Here is a 20746-nt window from a genome sequence, read left to right as displayed (position 1 = left end):
CCACACAATTTTTATTACTATGGCTCTTTAGTACAACTTGAAATTAGTGATACCTCCTGCAATTACTTTATTATTCAGGATTGTTTTTGCTATCCTGGGTTTATGTTTCCATATGAGGCTGAATGTTGTCCTTTCAAGATCTGTGAAGAATTGTATTAGAATTGTGATGGGGATTACATTGAATCTACAGATTACTTTTGGTAGGATGGCCTTTTTTTCCCTCTTTGTTTCTTTTTCGAGACAGGGTTTTGCTGTAGCTTTGGAGCCATGTCCTCGAACTGGCTCTATAGACCAGGCTGGCCTTGAACTCACAGAGTTCTGCATGCCTTTGCCCCCCACCCCTTGAGTGCTGGGATTAAAGGTGTGTGCTACCACCACCCAGCAGGATGGCCATTTTTACTGTTAGTCCTTCCAATCCATGAGCATGAGAAATTTTTCCATCTTCTGATATCTTCTTCAATTTCTTTCTTCTTCAATGTATTTAAGTCTTTATTATGTAAGTCTTTCACTTGTTTTATTAGAGTTACCCCAAGATGGTTTATGTTATTTGAAGCTATAGTGAAGTGTGTTTTGAAGCATTAGTCTAGATAATCTACTTTTGGGGGAGTGGGAGTTTCGAGATAGGGTTTCTCTGTGTAGGTTTTTGGAACTTGTCTTGGAACTCACTCTATAGACCAGGTTGGCCTTGAACTCACAGAGATCCTCCTGCCTCTGCCTCTTGAGTGCTGTGATTAAAGGCATGTGCTAGTCTAAATAGTCTTAGTAAAAAACAGGGAATCAAATATCAGGGTAAAAATCTGGAAGATCAAAGAACTGGGAGCAGCCACCAGTTGCTTCCTTCCCCTCGTTCCTCCATCTGAAAAGGGTTCTGTCTCTGCCCTGTCTTCTCACGCCTCTCTCTGCCTCCCAAGTGCTGGAATTAAAGGTGTGCACCACCGCCACCTGGCTTCTGTGGTTAACGAGTGGCTAGCTCCGCCCTTTGATCTTCAGGCAAGCTTTATTAGTCAGAACACAAACAGAATATCACTCAACAGTGTTATCTCCCTGGTTTCTTTCTTAGTCTGTTTGTCCTTTGTATCTAAGAGGGCTCCATTTTATGAGTTAATTCTATGTCTAGCTACTTTGCTGAAAGTGTTTATCAGCTGTAGAAGTTTCCTAGTGGGATTTTTAGGGTTATTTATGTATACTATCATATCATATGCAGATAAAGATACTTTGACTTCTTCCTTTCCAATTTGTACCACCTCGATCTCCTTCAGTTGTCTTATTATTCTAGTTAAGACTTCAAGTACTATACTGAAAAGATATGGAAAGAGTGTACAACTTTGTCTTGCTCCTAATTTTAGAGGAATTACTTTTGAGTTTCTGTCTTATTTAAGCTAATGTTGGCTATGGGCTTGCCATAATCTGCCTTTATTATATTGAGGTATGTCTCTAGTATGTATGTCTAGTATGTAGTAGGTATGTCTCTACACTCTCCAGGACTTTTAAAATGTTGAACTTCGTCAAAGGCCTTTTCTGTATTTAATGGGATGATCATGTGGTTTTGTCTTTGAGTTTGTTTATATGGTGGATTACATTTATCAATTTATGTATGTTGAACCATGCCTGCATCTCTGGGATGAAGTCTATTTGATCATGGCAGATGATCTTTTGGATGTAGTCTTGGATTTGGCTTCTAAATATTTTATTGAAAAATTTTGCATCTTGTTCATAAGGGAAATTGGTCTTTAATTCTTTTTTCTTTGTTGGGTCTTTATGATAAGTTTGGGTATCAGGGAAACTGTAGCATCATAAATTTAATTTGGTAATGTTTCTTCTGTTTCTAGTTTGTGAAATAATTTGAGGAATATTGATGCTAATTCTTCTTTGAAATTCTGCTAGAGTTCTGCATTAAAACCATCTGGTCTTGTCTTTTTTTTTTTTTTTGGTTGGGAGACTTTAATGTTTTCTTTTATTTCAAAAGGGTTATAGGTCTGTTTAAATAGCTAATATCTAATCTTAATTTGACTTTGGAAAGTGGGATAAAGAGAGAAAATTATTCAACTCTATAGTGATATTTCATTTGCATTTAAAAAACAGCCACACTAGTCAGCCATACAGGTCAGGCAGTGGTGGCACACACCTTTAATTCCAGCAGCCACACTAGTTAGCTACAGAAGCCAGACAGTGGTGGTGCATGCACTTAATCCCAGCACTAGAGAGGAATATAAGGTGGGATGAGAAGGAACTTGCTCTCTTTTAGTCCAAAGATTTCATAGAAGTAAGATCTGGCTGATTTATATTTCTGATCATCAGGTTGAACCCTAATATCTGTCTCTGGGTTTTTATTATTTGTGCTACACATTTCTTTTAGATTTTCCAATTTGGTGGGGTGCGATTTTTAAAGTATGTCCCTATGATTTTCTGAATTTCTTCAGTGTCTGTTGTTATGTCTCCCTTTTTGTTTCTAGTTTTGTTAATTTGAATCTTCTCTCTTCTCCTTTTAGTTAATGTGGATAAGGGTTTGTCAATTTTATTGATTTTCTCAAAGAACTAACTCTTGTTTCATTGATGGTTTGTACTGGCTTTTGCTTGTTTGTTTCTATTTTGTTGACTTCAGCCCTGAGTTTGACTATTTCCTGCCATCTGCTCCTTTTGGGTGTGACTTCTTTTTGTCCTACAGGTTTCAGGTGTGCTGTTATTAGTATGGAATCTCTCCATTTTTTTTTTTTATGTAGGCACTTAGTGCTAGGCACTTGCCTCTTAAAACATCATCATTGTGTACCATAAGTTTACGGATGTTGTGGATTCACTTTTAATTCTAGGAAGTCTTTCGTTTCTTTCTTGAAAGAAAGAAAAGAAAAAAAAAGAAATGAAAGAAAGGCAACCATTTTCATTCATTAGCGAGTTGTTCAGTTTCATGAGTTTGTAAGCTTTCTGTTGTTGATATCCAGCTGTAAGCCACGGTGGTCAGATAGGATGCATGGTGTTAGTTCAGCTTTCTGGTATCTGTTGAGACCTGCTTTGTGCCATAGTATGTGTCAGTTTGGGAGGAAGTTTCATGAGGTGCTGAGAAGAAAGTACAGTATTTTGTGTTTGGGTGAAATGTACTGTAAATATCTGTTGGATCTGTTTAGTTTATAACATCAGTTAGCTTCAGAATTTCTGTGTTTAGCTTTTGTCTTGATGACCTGTCTATTGGCAATAGTGGGTACTGAAATCCCCCACTATCAGTGTGTGAAGGTCAATATGTGATTTAAGGTACAGTAGTGTTTCTTTTGCAAACTTGAGTGTTGTGTTTGTTGCACATTAAGAACTGCAATATCCTCTCTTGGTGGATTTTTCCTTTGATGAATATGTAGTGTCCTTCCATGTCTCTTCTGATCAGTTTTGGTTTTGAAGTTTGTTTTGTCAGATATTAAAATAGCTATGCCAGCCTGCTTCTTAGGTTTATTTGTTGGGAATATCTTTTTCTATCCTTTTACCCTGAGGTGATGTCTATCCTGTATGTTTCTTAGATGCAGCAGAATGAATCCTGTCCTCTAATCCATTCTGTTAGTCTGTATCTTTTTATTGGGGAATTAACACCATTGATGTTGAGAAATATCAATTAGTAGTGTTTGTTGATTGCTGTTATTTTGTATTTTGTTATTGTTGCTGTCGTGGTGGTTGTGGGGTGTGTGTGTGTGTGTGTGTGTGTGTGTGTGTGTGTGTGTGTGTGTGTGACTGTGTTACCTCTTTTGATTTACTGGTCTGGGACTATTTATTCCCCTCATTTTCTTTTTTTTAAGATTTATTTATTTATTTATTATGTATACAACATTCTGCCTCCATGTATGCCCGCACACCAGAAGAGGGTACCAGATCTCATTACAGATGGTTGTGAGCCACCATGTGGTTGCTGGGAATTGAACTCAGGACCACTGGAAGGGCAGCCTGTGCTCTTAACCACTGAGCCATCTCTCCAGCCCTCCCCTCATTTTCTTAGCTGTGGTTAACCTCTTTAGGTTGGAGTTTCCTTCTAGTACCTTTTGTAGGGCTGGATTTGTAGATAGATATTGCTTGAATTTGGTTTCATCTTGGAATGTCTTGTTTTCTCCCATCTATTGTAATTGATAGTTTTGCTGGGTATAGTAGTCTGGGCTGGCATCTATGGCCTCTTAGAGTCTGTAGAGCATCTGTCCAGGCCCTTCTGGCTTTTAGACTCTCCACTGAGAAGTCAGGTGTTATTCTGACAGGGCTGTCTTCACATGTTACTTGGTCTTTTCCCCTTGCAACTTTTAATATTCTTTCTTTGTTCTGTATGGTCAGTATTTTGATTACTCTGTGCCGATGTGATCTTCTTTTCTGGTCCAGTTTAGTTGGTGTACCGTCTGCTGTTGTACCTCGATATGCCCATCTCCTCCTTCAGCATAGGGAAGTTTTCGTCTATGATTTTGTTGAAAATATTTTCTGGGTCTTTGACCTGGGTTTCTTCTCCTTCCTTTATTTCTCATATTCTTAGATTTGATCTTTTCATAGTGTCCCAGATTTCCTGGATGATTCGTGCCAGGAGTTTTTGTTTTAAGATTTTGACATTTTTTTGATGAAGTATCCATTTCTTCTATTGTGTCTTCAATGTCTGAGAGTCTTTCTTTCATTTCTTATATTCTATTGGTGAAGCTTGTCTCTGAGGTTCCTGTTTGAGTGCCTAAAATTTTCGTTGCCAGATTTTCCTTTATTTGAGTTTTCTTTATTGATTCTACTTTCACTTTTAGATCTTGAGCTGTTTTATTCATTTCCTTCCCCCGTTTGTGTCTGTTTCATAGATTTCTTTAAGGGGTTTATTAATTTCCTCTTTGAGGACCTTTATTGTATTCATAAAGGCTATTTTTTTTTTTTTTTGGTTTTTCGAGACAGGGTTTCCCTGTAGTTTCTAGAGCCTGTCCTGGAACTAGCTCTTGTAGACCAGGCTGGCCTCGAACTCAGAGATCCGCCTGCCTCTGCCTCCCGAGTGCTGGGATTAAAGGCATGCGCCACCACCGCCCGGCTTCATAAAGGCTATCTTAAGGTCTACTTCTTATGCTTCTGCTATGTTTCAACACTCACGGCTCTAGTGGAGATTTTGGCCTGTCATTGATTGTGTTTTTACATTGGTATCTAGGCATCTGAGTTCGGGAGGATTGTAACTCCAGGTGCTGATACCTGGTCTTGTCTTTGCTGGATGGGTTTTTTGTTTGTTTGGTTTTGTTCCTTGATTTCTGTTAGTTCTTAGCGTGTGGTGGCTGTGTGTTGTCTGGTAGGAAATTCTTCTGGGATCATCACTGGGATCCTAGGTAAAATGTGTTCCTAGGTATTGGGAGCGGACACTTAGGATTGGGGATGGGTTAGGAGGGGAGGTGCTGAGGAGGTCCCGAAGAGGGAGGAAATCAGGGTGTTCCACCAGGATCTGCTCAGTTCCCTGGGAATGGGGACAGCGAGGAAGGAGAGGACATAGACGGTGGTATCCCACAGAGCTGGGGTTGAGATTCGGGGATCATATTTGAGTGACAGAGAGAGGGGTGAAGATCTACAGGCAGCCTAGCTGCTTCCCTGGCTGAAGTTGCCTGCAGCTTCTCAGGGAGTGCCTGCTGGAGCTGGGAATGTATAGGGAGAAGAAGTTTGGAGGGAAGATCTGGGTGATCTAATCTGGGAGAAGGGGCCCGGTGGCAGGAGGCTGAAGCAGATGATCTGTTACAGAGCTGGGGATATGACTGGAGGGGAGGTGAAGATCTGTTTGCCTTCCTGCTTTGCTCTCTGATGTCCTTTGAGCATGCCTAAAATTAGAAGGTGGGGTGAAGTGCTGATCACAGACTCTGAGCTCGGTTGGGTGTGTGGGTGGCGCACGCCTTTAACGCCAGCACTTAAGAGGCAGAGGCAGGCGGATCTCTGTGAGTTTGACATCAACCTGGTCTGCAGAGCAAGTTCCAGGACAGTCAGGGCTACACAGAGAGACCCTGTCTCTAAAATACAAAAGAAAACAAAAGCCCTCTGAGCTCACAGGTTGAGTTTGGTACTGTATGGTGATCCAGCTGGGCTGGCTTTGAGAGTCTTTCTTTTTGGCTTGCGGAATGCTCCATAGTAGAGTTTTCCAGTCTCCAGCCTGAAGAGAGAAAGGGATCTGGTTGTATGAGAAGGCTCAGGATCTCTGCATTCAGCATGCCAATGACACCTGGGCACTAAATCCTTTTCTCTTCGGTATGGTGTCTAAATTCCTAGGATGCCAGGGCTCTGCCAGTCCAGTGTGTCTTCTTCTCAGAGGAAAACCCCACAGGCCCTACTGGGAAGGATGGACTGTTTCTTGGTGATTCAGAGATAGGGAAGAGACCTAGAGATCTAATTGTGGTTCGATTGGTCTTTCCTTCAGTCCAGCCTCCCACAGTTCCTGAGGGTTTTGGATTGCCAGTTTCTGTGCCTTCACAGAAGAATGTGATGTGAATCAGTCAGACTCTCAGCTTCCTTTCTGCCAGTTAGGCAGCTTTTTGCTCAGGACGGCTAAGTCAGTAACGTATGACTGCCTGCTCTCCTGCCTCAAGAGTCCTGTTGCTTTTGTCTCCTTTCTCGCTCTTTCCATCCTAAAGTCTTCTTATTAAAGTTTTAGTATGGTTTTGGGAGGGAATGAAAATAGAGGAATGAATTTGGTCACCATTTTAACAAGAGACCTACCCTCCCTTTTCAATATCTTTGTAAAAAATATAATTCTTGGGACCACCCCTACTTGGTCATGGAGGATTGCAATTTGAAAGTGCTGGGATATGTTTATTTCTGCCTTTTCACTTAGAAGTCTTTAAGTGAACATGATTAGCAAGAAATGAGGCTTTCTGCGAGGGAAATTTATTGAAAATGTCTCTAGTGGGACAACTATTATTACACATATGGAGAAAATAGAGCAGAATCTTAGTATGTCACCTCTAGGCAGCCCCTAGTGGACGGGGCAGCAGGGAACAAAGTACTGCCTTCCCATAGGGACGTAGGGACACCTACGCATGTGCACGCAGCATGTCTTTCCTAGTGTTTTGTTTGGGGACTCAGAATAAATCCCAGACTACATAATTGGCTGACTGTAAGAGCGTGTTTGGAGGCCTGATCTGAACTTGTATTCATTGATGGGATGAGTTCCGTGATCAGAAAATGAGTCTCAGATGCTTTTCTGAAATGTGACACATTACCCATCTCATCCCACCACCCCCACACCCCACCACCCCTTACCCCACCACCCCTCACCCCACCACCTTCCTCACCCCACCACCCCTCACCCCACCCCCTCACCCTACCACCCCTCACCCCACCACCCCTCACCCCACCACCCTTTACCCCACCACCCCTCACCCCATCACCCTCCTCACCCCATCCCCTCCTCACCCCACCCCCTCCTCATCCCACCCCTTTACCCCACCCCAGCCCCTTACCTTACCCCCCTTACCCCACCACCACTCACCCCAACCACCATCACACCCACCCACCCTCCTCACCCTACCCAACCCCTCAACAGTCACCCCCACCTCAACTCACCCACTCCCTTCTCTCCACCCCCTCCTCACCCCACCACCTCCTCACCCCACCACCCCCTCACCCCATCCCCTCACCCCACCACCCCCTCACCCCATCCTCTTACCCCACCCCCTTCTCACCCCACCACCCTCCTCACCCCATCACCCCCTCACCCTATCCCCTTACCCCACCCCCTTCTCACCCCACCCCCTTCTCACCCCACCCCCTTCTCACCCCATCACCCCCTCACTCCACCACTCCCTCACTCCACCACCCCCAGCCAAATTACTATACTAGCTCTCTGCTTCCCAGGGCAGGACTAGATGATTCTGTCTGACTGTTTTTATTGAGACTGGTTCTCATGTTCCTTGGGCTGGCCTCAAAATCCCTATGTAGCCAACCTTACCTCCTAAAGGGCAGGGTGACAGGCCTTTATCATCATACCCTGCAGGATGGGGAATTCTTTTGTGGTTTTGTCTGTCTGTCTGTCTGGTTAGTTGGTTGGTTTAGTTTTTGAGAGATTCTCAACCTGTAGATCTGGTTAATATCAAACTTTCAGTCTTTCTGTCTCCCAAGTGATAGAATTACAGGAATTTGCTATCATGTCTGTCTGTCTGTCTGTCTGTCTGTCTGTCTGTCTCATCGTGTGTTGTCTGGTTTGGTCTTGAGCTTGTGTTCCTCCTTCTTTCACCATCTCGAGAAACTAGGATTACTTAATGTCCATGCAATTTCTCCTTGCTGCCTAGGTAATTCCTTAAACACCTCGCCCAGTCTACCTTCTAAAGCAGAGTAAGGGGCAAATGGAAAGGAGGTTTGGGGGTCACACTCAGGACTGTGACCCCACAATACTTTTTTTCCGTCTGTGGCTTGTGATCTCTGATGAGGGAAGAGACTTAACATCCTCCGTGGTGCCTGGCACACAGTAGGACTGATGTCTGCAGTTGTAACAGAAACTTTGGATAATGCGTGTAGTCCAGGTTGGCCTGAATACCCTATGTAACTGAGGGTATCCTGGAACTATAATCTTCTGCCTCTACCTCATAAAGGCTAGGATCCCAGGCAGGTGCTTAGTCTTCTGACACTTCTGGAAGAAGGAGAACATGAAGGGATTTAGAGACTCCAGACAAATAAACAAGTCGTAATCATTTAGTCAGTGCTACAGCCTTTTCCGGCTTAGTGACAGCTCAGTGTTGGTCCCCACGCTGAGCTAGCCTCCGCCTGGCTTCTCCCGCATTCCTGTGAGGCTGGGAGGTCTCCTCTCCTCTTACCAAAGACAAGCTGTGATCCACCTCACACTTGTCTCACTATTCTTTCTCACGGTTGTTTCTGAAGCTGAGTATTTTTAAGAGATTTGAGGGAGGGGGAGAGGGAGGGGGAGGGAGAGGGAGAGGGAGGGGAGAGAGAGAGAGAGAGAGAGAGAGAGAGAGAGAGAGAGAGAGAGAGAGAGAGAGAGAGAGAGAGAGAGAGAGAGAGAGCGCGAGAGAGATGTTATGAATGGGAATTGAATTGACATTTGGCAGTTGGTCTACCAAGCGTAGGAGGCCCTCCTCGGTGGTTGGATAATGTTTGCAAACCACCAGGTGGTGGAGAAGACAAGCACAGAGCTGAGCAATCTTGGGAAATTTGGTAAATTCTGGGGACTTTCTTTATCTGTCTCTAAAATGGGAACATAGTGTTGTGATGCGGTGTTTTTACCTTTTGTAAGGCTTAGCTGAGTGGATTTTATTGCCTAGGATTTTATTGCAAGGCTACCGTTGCATGTGTACATGCACACGTGTGCATGTGTGTATGTATGTGCGTGTGTATGTGGTGTGTCTGTGTGTGTGTTCGCGCGCGCGCTTGCGCGCGCGCTCGCCCAAAACCCTCACCGGAGGGTGTTTCCCGGGAATGGCGAGCTTGTGGGTGTGTGCGCTGGGCGGCCCTCGGAGCGTGTGGTTGCCAGCTCCAGGCTGAGAACCAGGCTCCGGTTCTCCCGCCGCTGATTGGCAGCGCTGGGTGAATGAGTGCGCGTGGGGCCGGAGAAGCAAGGCGGCGGTGGCTCGGCGCTGTTGTGCGCGCCTGCCTGCCGACCGGGGTAGGGGCGGACCTCGGGCGGTGGGCGGCGGACCGCAGGCGAGCTGGGAGGAGGGAGAGGAGGGCGGGCGCGGGAGGCGGCGGGGAGGGCCGTGAGAGCCCGGCTGTCGCGGGGCCCCGGCGCGGGTGTTGGGCCGGGAAGCCGGGCTCACAGCCAGGAGGCGGCGCCGTGGGGAGGGAGCGGAGTGCGGAGCACGAGCGGAGCCAGGCAGCCCACCGCCTGCTGAGAACCGCTTGTGGGTCGCAGACCGGCCGGGGACAGTCCCTGAGCTTTGGGTCGGCTGCGATCGCCCGGCAGTCAGAGGCTCTGAGCTTGAATCCCCGCACTGGACTCAGCGGAGATAGGGCGAGACTTGCAGAGCCTTGCCCAGCTGGGGCCCGCTGAGACAGAACGCCCCTTCTCCCGGGAGTTGGCCCAGAGGACCCGCCGGAGCGAGAGGAGCAGGTCCGTTAGTCCGGACTGGGGGAGCGGGAGTGTGGTGTGTGCGCAAGCGCGTGTGCATGTGTGCCTGCAAGGGGTGGGTGTGTAAGGGGCGTGGGGGATGATGGAGATGATGGTGTGTGGTGTGTCAATACAGTGTGTTAGGGTTGTTTGTGTTTCTGACAGCAGAGGAAGAGGGAGGAAGGGAGGAGAGAGAGGAGAGAGAGAGAGAGAGAGAGAGAGAGAGAGAGAGAGAGAGAGAGAGAGAGAGAGAGAGAGAGAGAGAGAGAGAGAGAGAGAGAGAGAGAGAGAGAGAGAACACGAATGTAGGAGAGAAAGGGGCTTAGCAGGGTGGAGTGTGTGTGTGTGCAAGAGTGTGTGAAGGGTGTGTGGGTGAGTGTGTCACGGGTGCTAGGTGGGGCTGTGTGTGTGATGTAAGGGTATTGGGTGCACGTGTGTCCCTGGTTCACCCTCCCTTCCTCCACCAGATGTGTTCTGGGGAGGGGGCGGTAGCCTTCTGCAGCTGCCCCTTGCCCAGCTTGCCTGCCTGACATCCTCTCCCAGGGAGCCAGAAGGGGTTAACTGGTCTCTCCCTCAAATATTCCTAGGGTCAGGCGAATGGTAACAGCAGGCCAAGCCCCCAGAAAGAGGGAAAAGGCTCCGGAGATCAAGGCCAGCTAGCTACCCTGCTTCCCTGGCATAGCCTGGGTAGCCTTCCAGCTCAGATCTCTCTGGCTTGTGTTCTACCCTTCCCGAGGGCCTTGTGCTCCAGTGGTTTTCTCTCACTGGGACTGGAAATGGGGGACTCAACAGAGAGGGTTTGCTTTTTTTTTTTGCCACCGTATTACTGGAACAGTGGTTGGCACACAGTGGGTCTCTGTAGATATTTGAGGGAGGAAGGAAGAAGGGTGCTGGCCCGCTGGGTGCGGGGGGGGGGGGGGGGGGGGGGTAGGGGAGAGGATCTGCATCTGGGAGGCCAAGTTGATTCTCTAGGCTCTGGTTAAGGATGAGGCTACTGACTATGGTCAGACTTCAGTGGGAAGGCTGGGTGCATGTAGAGGAGAGGGTGCAGAGAAGAGATTTATTTGTACTGGAGCCTGTAGGTAGTAGAAAGGGCTGGCAAAAGAGTTGCTCCTCTCCAGCAGAACCTTTTGCCTCTTGCTCCTGCTCCTGCTTCTCTGTGATTAGAACCTCTGCCTAGGGCGTCTGATCTGGGAAAGTAAGAGGGTGATAGAGGCCAGGGCTTACAGGACTTCTCCTCCCTCTAGGGCCCTTGAGCTCACAAAGTGTTCAAGAAGTGAGAGCCTCCTGCCCACCCAGGCTGCTGCACTAGGAGGAGCCATGGCAGGCCACTGCTGCCTGGAGCTGGGGTTGTTCTGCTGGGTCCTGCTTGCCGTTCCTGTGGGTCCCCAGCCCGCTTCCTCTGCGCCCGGTGGCCCTCTCACTACTCTGACCCCATCACCTCAGAGTGAGGCCTCCATGCTGTCTCTCAACCTGGGACTGAACTTCAAATTCCACCTTCGGGGACCTGCTGCTGTCTGGGGAAGCCCTGTCACAGAGACCCACCCTCTTTCTCCTGGGCTAGGCCAGGAGTCTGAGGGAGAGGTGGAAGGCGACTTGAGGACTGATCCCCTCTGGGAACTGCTGGTGGGCTCTCCTGGGAACTACCTCCCCGAGTGGGGTTCTGCTGATGGCAGCTCCACACCCTGGGCCTCCTCCCTGCCTCCTGAGTCCACATCTCCCCTCTCAGGGCCCACCAAACGGCCCACTGCTCCCTCTCAGCCTAGGCTGGGTACTGTGACCTGGGCCACTGCTCTGACTGCTACAGCACCTCCAACCAGTCCTCCCAGGCCACATCAGAGCGAGCTCGAACTGAAGTTTGGTGTGGCACTGAGAGCAGGTGCAGCCCCCACTCTTGGTCATCGGTCACTGCCCCTACTGCCCAGCCTGCGGGCCAGCCTGGCAGAGATTGCTGGGCGCCTTGGACCCTTTGGTAAGTAGCCACCCCATGGAAGGCGAATCCCTACTGGGCATCAGTTGATAATATCTGCTGTCCACTAGTAGTCAGGAGACAGCTTCAGCCCGGACTCTTTTTGCAGGGTTCTTTGGTACTACTCTGTCTCCACTCCGGAATTTCTCAGGCCAGAATTTCCCAGGCTCAACAGCACACCCAAGCTTTGCTTCTCAAGTGTCAGATTCTCCAGGTGAGAATTTTGCTAGTGTTATGAATTGTAATGTAAATATATTTGTTTTCCAATGATCTTAGGTGACCCCTGGGAAGGGGTCGAGACCCATAGGTTGAGAACCACTACTCTAGGTCAAGGGCTAATGTTCCCTGGAGAAGCAATCTTTGCTATATTGACTATGATTTTTGTGCCTGCAGTTTAATTCATGGTGTGCATATGGCTACAGTTCCTGGGGCAGTGATTTCCTTGGGACATGCTCTGGAGGAGGATAGAACTTTCTCCTGAGCCCCCAAAGCCACTGCCAGCTGTTAGGATGACATTTGAGCCCTATATGCTCCTGTTACAGGACGCTTTGGTACCACTCGGTCCCTACCCCCTCCTCTTCTGGAAAGACAGTTCTCAAACTCAAGCCTGCCAGATTCAGAGGCTTCCCCAAGCTCTTCCTCCATCAAGACAACACCAAGGCAACATGGTAAGCATACAAGCCATTTGAAATAGACACACTACATGTCACACACACAGCAGTGTCCTGGGACCTTTGTCATTGTCCTCATAGCCATACCACTGTTCACTTCACCGTCACTATGGAGAAATTATACCTTGATGACCTAACAAGGATTGGTTGGGAAGATGCCACAAAGCATTAGGTGAGGTTCTCTGAGACGATTGCTGCCATAGGCAGAGCAGGACAGGAAGAGAAGCCAGGGCTGCTAGCGCAAGAGTTACTTCATGATTTCCACAGCATTTCCACTCATCCCAGCCTTGCTTCCTTCCTGATCTTCCTTCCTACCACTGTTCCACCCAGCCTTGGGGTTTTCTCCTTTGCTGTTTGATCTGCCATGACATGCTGTCAGACCTGGGCAGAGCTGAACCCTTCACAGAGAAGATGTTAAAGAGGAGACTGTGAGCTGACAGATGCCACCTGCGGGCAGGGAGCCTTTCAGAACAGGCACCTAGACAGGGGGATGATGTGGAGGAAGCATTTGTCCTCTTTGAGCCTAAGTCTAATAATGGTACACATTTTTTTTGAAGAAACCCTGATGTCTACTGGATACCAAGTAGAAACTCATTAAACAGTAGCTTCTTAACTTGCACTGCGCCCCAAATACACACTCAAACTCAGCCTTTCAGATATCCCGGCCTTGACCCCACCTGATGATGGGATTAAGAGTGTTCCTAGGGCCGAGGGCACATGTGCCCAAAGGCTCTGATAAATGAGGCCACGGGCACCACGAGGAGGGACTCCTAGCCTACCTCTGCTCTACTGAAGACATCCGGTGTCTGTGAATCATCTAAGCCACCCTGTACTGTGCTCAGTCATGGATGCCCTGGCTTCCTGATGATGCACTGTATTTTATGGCTTTTCTTCAGCCATCATCACAGTGGTCCCTCAGAGGTGTAGAAGGAATGGCCACTGCCCTGTGGAGCTAGTGTGCAGCGGTGGCAGGATCTGCTGTGGGTGGGGGGCAGTTCTGTGCCTCAGGGGATAGATGCTGGCTGGCATTCTGTCAGCCTGGGTGACAGTGCTGGCCAGGCAGGTTTAATGAGTCTGGACAGTATCAGACACAGTACAGCCTCACAACCCCATCTCCCTATCCCCGCCTCATTGGCGGCTGCAGGAACCCAGGCTCTTCTTGCTGCTTCTCTTACATAAACTCGGAAGCCTGGGTCAATCCTTGCTCAGAGAAAGAGAGAGAGAAGAGAGAGAGAGAGAGAGGAAGAGAGAGGAAGAGAGAGAGAGAAGAGAGAGAGAGGAGAGAGAGGAGAGAGAGGAAGAGAGAGGAAGAGAGAGGGGGAGAGAGAGGAGAGAGAGAGAGGGGAGAGAGAAGGAGAGAGAGAGAGAGCGAGAGAGAGAGAGCTTCATTTTTTTGTGTGTTTTAAGATAGGGCCTCATGTAGCCCAGGCTGGCCTCAAACTGGCTTTGTAGCTGAGGCTTGCTTTGAACCCCTGATCCTCCTGCCTCTACCTCACAAGTGCTGTTATTTCCGGTGTGCCTACCATACCAAGCACCCAAGAATCTTTCTAACTGAAGTGACATTTACCTTGTGCCACATAGACATAGGGCTGCTTTGCACTGGGCCCCCTTTTCTTGACCATATCTTATATTCAACCCAATTACACATCGACAATTATGGGTTCTACTATATCCAAGGATTTTAGGCCCATTGATAAGTCCTCCTGGCTCTCTCTCCCTCTGCTCCCTGACCATACTAGCAGGCCTGGGCTAATCCCTGGGGCATCTACTTATTAGATATTTCCAGTGTCACTGCTAAGAGTATCAGTCTCCACAATGCTGGGGTTGAGGGTAGGGAGAAAGACGCAGCCAAACCCTTAAATGGGCTGCAGCTTCCAGCCTCCAGAGTTGATTCCTCGGCGGCCCTTTGATCTTGGTGCCTGGTGGATAATCAGACCTGGCTTTTCCAGGACCTAGCTTATCCTCGCCCATCCCCCACCTGGGCCAGCCCCTCCTCACCAATTACTCATGTTGACATCCTATCTTTGCTTTTCTCTCACCCCTGAGGTCAAGGGGCCACAAGGACAGGGTGGAACCTCCCCTGAAGGGGTGGCCTGCTCAGGATCTATCTCCTGGGAATGCAGGGACTATAGCATCACTGAGCTTTAGAGAAAGCTCAAGGCATTCTGTTTCATAGGGAGCTACACTTGGAGAGAAAAGTGATGAGGTCAAGTGGACTCTCCACAGGCAGAAGCTAGGCGATCTCCTACCTGCCTCCATCCACACTTGACCTAGTGGGCTCTCTGGGCAAACTCTGGTCCAAACCCAGAAGTCTGTCTTTGTTACTTGAGGTGTTCCTTGTGCTTTGCGCATTTTCTGTGCTGCATTTTATAAACGTTGACATTTGCCCTATTAACCACCGTGCTTGAGGACACGGGTGAGACGTGGGGTTTTGTGTGGCCTGTAACTGAGAAGTGGATGTGGTCGCACGTGTCTGTGTGGTAAGCAGGGGAGAGGCTGAGGATGCCAGGCTGGAGCAGACTATAGGCTCCTGGGCAGGGCAGGGCCAAATGAAACCAAAGTAATCCAGTAACCAGCAGCTGGTTAGGCCAGGGCATCAGAAGGGGCCAGAAAATGAGGAGAGGGGTGTATTAGTTTGATGTACTGACACAAGGCTGAGGCCTCCTCTGACTAGCCAGCTACCTGTTCCCAACTGAATGGGTGTTGGGGAGAGTTTAGGTCCTCAACCCAGTGTCCTTCAAGCAACTCAAACTGAGACAGTAGATTGACACATTAACTCCCTGGACTTCTGCCTTTCTAAGCGCATTTAGGATGTGCTAGGGCTTTCCACATAGATCAAAACCTTAAATTGTTAAACCAAGAACTAATCCGCGGGGCTGGAGACACAACTCAGCAGATAAAAAATACATACTGCTTTTGTAAAGGACCCAGGTTGGTTCCCAGCACCCACACTGGATAGCTCACAACGATCCATAACTCAAGCTCCAGGGCATGTAACACCCTCTTCTGACTTCTGTGGGCATGTGTATTCACCTGTAAAAAGCCCCAACACACGTAATTACAAATAAAATAGATCTCGAGAAAAGAACTAATTTGAGGTCAGAACTGATCGCATACAAACGTAAACTGATGATTGGTCAGAGGTGAACACTAACTAGTTCATGATACCGGCCAGAATTCTGTATTGATAATGTTTTCCCTTACACATCTCATTTACCGTCACGGCTGTTCTGTGTACTAGGCAGTCTTCCCCAGTTCCAATCTGAGGCATGGAATGGAATGGGGACCAGAGTGCATGCTGCCGCTTGTAGCTGGCAGGGAGGGTTTAATTTGCTGGTTGCTACCTTGATGATTTCCTAGCTGTCAATTCTTCCCTTCTCTTTCTTGAGCTGCCTGGGACTTCACTCATTTTTCTTAAGTTTGATTTTTGCATTTCCCTGCATGAGGGATAAGAGATTGGGGTGGGTGTTCCTGTTTTCCCTCTGTCATCCAGCCTGAGTACAGCTGTGGCACGGCTGGAGCAAGAGTGTAACTACCAGAAGCCCCTTCTCTTTAGCCCACACCTGTCTCCTGCCCCCCATCCCCACCTCATTGTCCCTGTACTTCATTGCTACCTTTTCTTCCTCTGCTCTTGCCTGCAGCTGCCTGCTGAAACTTTGAGGTGCAGGAAGAGATCAACTTTTATTGCCTCCCTTTCTGATTGGTCATGAAATGATCTCTGAGTCTAACTTTTTTTTTTTTTTTTTTTTTTTTTTAAAAAAAGCTCCTTTTGCTGCTGGAGAGCAGAACCAAGGGTCTCAATCCTTTCCTCTCTTCACCAACTTCCCTTCCCCCCAGGGAGGTGGGAGATGAAGGGGCTAGAGCCTGAATTAGCAGATCCCAGTGCGCTCAAGGGGCTCACTTATTTAGATAGCATGTTATCCCATTATGATCTCCCTAATTGTTCCTTTTGGGGAGCTCAAGGACACCCTATGAGACCCAGAGGAGTCCACCCCATACCATCTTGTATAAAATGGGAGTAGGGTAAAGAGGCATCCTTAGAAAGAGCCTTACACTGGAGGGTATGAATGTGGTTCCCTGGTAGAGCATGGGTATCAGAGGAGAGAGTATTTAGCATGAGCCTGGCTTAGTAGTTTATGCTATAGCCCCAGCACCTAGGGAGATGCGGAACAACATTGTTGTGAGCTAAGAGGGCATCCTGGTCTACAAAGTGAGACCCTATCTCATAAAAATAACAAAACAAACAATAAAAAAGTCTTGTGGATAAGTCAGAGTAGGAGGGGGGTTACTGCCCTTTACTGGCTAAACACTGGGTGTAGTCTTTGGAAAGGATACTTAGTAAGAAATTGTGTTCTTAGAACACTAGGGCAGGGAGTCTTCTTCCCGTTCTTCATGTGCACGCATGTGTTCATGCATGTTCAGTGAACAGGGACAAAAGAGTATTGAATAGGGACAGGTGAAGGACTATTCTAGTCCTAGACGTGGTTAGGAGTCAGGTGTGTGTGTGTGTGTGTGTGTGTGTGTGTGTGTGTGTGTATGTTGGGGGAAGAGCAACCAATTGGTACTGTGGAAGAGTGTATTGTGGGAAGAGACGCAGAGTGGTGCTCAGATCTGGATTCTGGAACTATGACTGTTTGGGACCTTGGGAAAGTCCTTTTGCAAAACTTCAGTTTCTTCGTTTGGTAAATAGAGGATTCTTTTATTGAATGAAAACTACTCAGTGTCTCCCACATGCCACCAATCATTTAAGCGTGGAGGTTCATATGTGTGTGAAGGAAATGAAAACTCCTTTTCTTGTGTGGGGATTGTTCTGGAGGGGACAGCCACACAGTTCCTTCCAGTTGCAAACTTCAGTAACTTCTTAAGGTTTTCTTAAGAAAACCCCTCCCCCAGCCCAGTAAAAAACGATAAGCAATGGGGAGGGTGAGCAGTGGATAGATGGGAGAAGAGTGATCGCAGAAAGCTTCAGCCTGGAGGGTGGGGTTCTGGGAGGAGAAGGGGGAGAGATGAAAAACAGGCTCCTTAAAGATGCACTCAGATTTCTAGCAGAGGGCTGCCAGCGTGTGTGTTGGGGCGGGGATGGGGTAGGGAGGGGGAGGCAGGCTGCTAAGGGCTTCAGCCAAATGTCTTCTGTTCACAGACCCCACTGTCTCCACTTCTGGTCCATATGAACCCTTTCCTGCCAGTTCCGGGAACCCTTCAGAACAGCCTGAATGTGAGCCAGATTCTTGTAGTGAGCCAGACTTGCCCGATGACTTGGGGCAGCCTCCTGCCTCCGCTCTTCCTCTTTTCTTCCTGACCCTGGAGGCCGACTGGGCAGAGGCCAAGGCTCGCTGGGGCCTGGCCTGGGAAGCCCATGTATATGGGGCAGGAGCGCTCTTCGGCCTGGTGGCCCTGCTGGCTCTGTTGGCTCTGGCCCTTTTGCCCTGGCGTTGCCCTCCCGGAACCCCCTGCTTGGCGTTGCTGGATCTGCTGCTGCTTTCGGCGGGAACCACTCGGGCCTTCCCTCTCTTCTATGACGCCTACGGGCACCGCGACAGGCTGCCGACCCTCGCCTGGCTGCTGCTGCAGGACCTTCCACAGCCCTGCCTAGCCGCAGGCCTGGGGCTGGCTTGCCTGCTGCTGGCCCGGCAGCGCACGCCACGGTGTCCGGCCGGCTTGGCTGCGCTGCTGCTACTGGGGCTGGGGCTGGCTGCCGCTGCCACCCTGGGAAGCGCCGTGCACCGGCCACTGCGGCCGCTGCGGCTCGCCTCCCGCGGGCTGCACGCTTTCCTCGCTGCCTTCCTGTCGGCGCTCTTGCTGGCCCTCTCTTGCTGGGGCGGCCGGCGGCGGCGACCCGGAGCACCCCTGGGAGGGTCTGGCTTCAAAGGCGCTACGCCTGTCCCGCAAGTGCGCAGCCCCTTCGCCCCGCGGGAGTCCTGGAGGCGCGCGGCGCGCACAGCCCCTGTGGCCGGTACCTTTGGGCTGCTGAGCGGAGCCTTGCAGGGCTACGAGGTGCTTCACGCCCTGGGCTACGGCGCCCAAGCCGGTTTGGAGGGGCCCTGGCCCTGGTGGGCCTTTCAGCTAGGGCTGCGTCTGGGCGAGGTGGGTGTCGCGCTCCCCTTGGCACTGCTGGGCCTCTACCCCGCGCTCTGCAACCCGCGTGTGCCAAGGCGCTGCTGGGCCAAGCTCTTCCGATTGTCGCCGGGACACGCTGCTCCGCTGCTGCCAGGAGGCTGGGTCCCTGGGACCCGGGACAAGGAGCCCCTGGGTAGCGCGATCGCGCGTGGGGACGCGGAGCTACTGCAGCTGTGTGCCCTAGCGGGCCCAGGCCCCGACCTCCTACTGCAGGGTGGCGGCTGTCGGGGCTTCGAAGGTGCCGGGGCCAACGCAACGCAGTCACCAGCCTCCTCCCCTAGCAGCGATTGCACCGTGGACTTTCGCCCGCCCTCACCCATCAACCTGCGGCGCAGCATCGAGGAAGCCCTCTGCAGTGAGGCGCTGTTGGCTCCTGGCCTCTTTCAGGGCACTGCCTTTGGGGAAGCCCTACCTGGACTCGGCCTCTACCGCACCGTCTCACTGGGGAACAAGACAGGAGCCGGACCCGGTGAGAGGTCAGAGAAGGTCCCTGGATCCCCAGCGCCTCCTGAGCTCCCTTCTCCTGGGGCCTGGCCCGCAGGCAGCAGCGCCTCATCTGGCTCTCTGTGTGGACTCTCACGGGACAGCTCGTCCATGCTTCTATGTTCCAGCCCCGACAGGCCTCCGCGCTGTCCGCTAGTCTGCGTTCTCAGTCCCCCGCGGCCATCGGGAAGCAGCCCCAGCCTCCCAGCCTCAGGATCCTACCAGGCCCTGTCCCCACCCTCCCGTGACTCCCCTGAACATTCTTCTGAGTTGCAGGCTGAGGAGGCATTGCTGCATGAGCAATTCCTGGATGCCTGCCGACAGATTGATGAGCTGAGCGTGGGTAGCGACACCATAGACCTGTGAAAAGGCAGCTATCACAGCCAACCCGTTTGCCCCCGCTTTTTTTGTTTTTTTGGCTTCTAATCTGCCCAAGACCTGCACACTGTAATCATTCCCCAATTCTGCCTGGTTCAGATACCTCTTTTTTGATTCCTCCTCATCCAGGGGCCCCTGGGTGGGTGAGTCAGTAACCAGGTTCTGTGGATTGGGAATCAGTGCCAATTTCTCTGGAGCCGTGGGTGCTGATGCCCCCAGCTGCCCTTTTAGGCTGGCAGGGTCTCACTTTCCTTGGCCTTCACCAGCAATAAAGCTCCAAGGTGCTCCACTCCTGACCAACACCACTCCTACCCCGGTGCTGAGTGAGACAGCTATCCTCAGAAGACGGAGGGCCTTGTCTGGGCTCCGTACCCACTTGTGCCATCCCCTTCATGGAACCACCCCCTGTAGCTCATCCAAGAGAACTTACAGCAGCTGGGTGGGAAATGGGCATTTTCAGAGTCGATGTATCAATAAAATATTTTCAGAGGAGATTGTTTCCACCTTCTTGGAGGCGCTTAAAGGGGGCTACAACTTCAGCTCCACCAGAAGCGGAAATGGAGTGGGTCTGCCTCAGACTCTCCGGGACCTTCCCACAAAAGTGAGGATTCTTGTGGTGAGCGAGTCCTGAAAGAAACCCCTGGAAGCTGCCCATCGGACTGCCTGGCTAGTGTCTTTTCCTAGAGGATACCGTCCTGAGAGGTGGGGGCAGGGCACTTGAGCCCTTGGTGCAATGCCTTTGCTCCTCAGAGCCTGGAGTCAGGTCTTGAGAGACAGCTTCCTCGGAGCTAGTGAACAATAAAGACCTTCATGGAAAAATGGCCACACCTGTTAAAGGGCCCGAGTGCCTCAGGTTAAGCCATCCAACAACTTGTCTGACAAGTTCCCCTGAGAATATACAAAGAGGAAACTGCCTTTTCTCATCAACAGGGCCTCTTAAGCTGGGCTCAGAAGAACCCGGGGCCCCTTTCCCACAGAGCTCTCATCTCTGATCCTCTGAAGAAAGTCTGTCTCCACAGCCCATCTCTTGCCACCACCCCAGGATAGTCCTCAAAGCAGAGCTCAGGCCCATGAGCACATCCAGCCACCAGAAGGAAGCATCCTTCCCTGGAGCGTTTAGCC

General features: G+C 50.0%; 1 protein-coding gene across 2 annotated transcripts; it reads left to right on the top strand.

Moving 5' to 3' along the window:
- The first annotated feature begins 11326 nt into the window (after nt 1-11326).
- On the top strand, nt 11327-19612 carry Prrt4 (proline rich transmembrane protein 4). 2 transcript variants are annotated; one of them, XM_038317829.1, is made up of 5 exons: nt 11327-11978; nt 12085-12189; nt 12518-12643; nt 17787-18013; nt 19048-19122. In XM_038317829.1, the coding sequence occupies exons 1-5, from the start codon at nt 11327-11329 to the stop codon at nt 19120-19122; spliced, it is 1185 nt and encodes a 394-aa protein (XP_038173757.1). The 2 variants fall into 2 exon arrangements, with proteins under 2 accessions (XP_038173757.1, XP_038173756.1); XM_038317828.1 differs by having other exon boundaries at nt 17787-19612.
- Nucleotides 19613-20746: the final 1134 nt, after the last annotated feature.

The sequence above is a fragment of the Arvicola amphibius genome, chromosome 2 (genome assembly GCF_903992535.2).
Source record: "Arvicola amphibius chromosome 2, mArvAmp1.2, whole genome shotgun sequence".
NCBI lineage: Eukaryota > Metazoa > Chordata > Mammalia > Rodentia > Cricetidae > Arvicola > Arvicola amphibius.
Note: the sequence above shows the minus strand (reverse complement) of the source record. Positions and strands in the feature narration are given on the sequence as shown.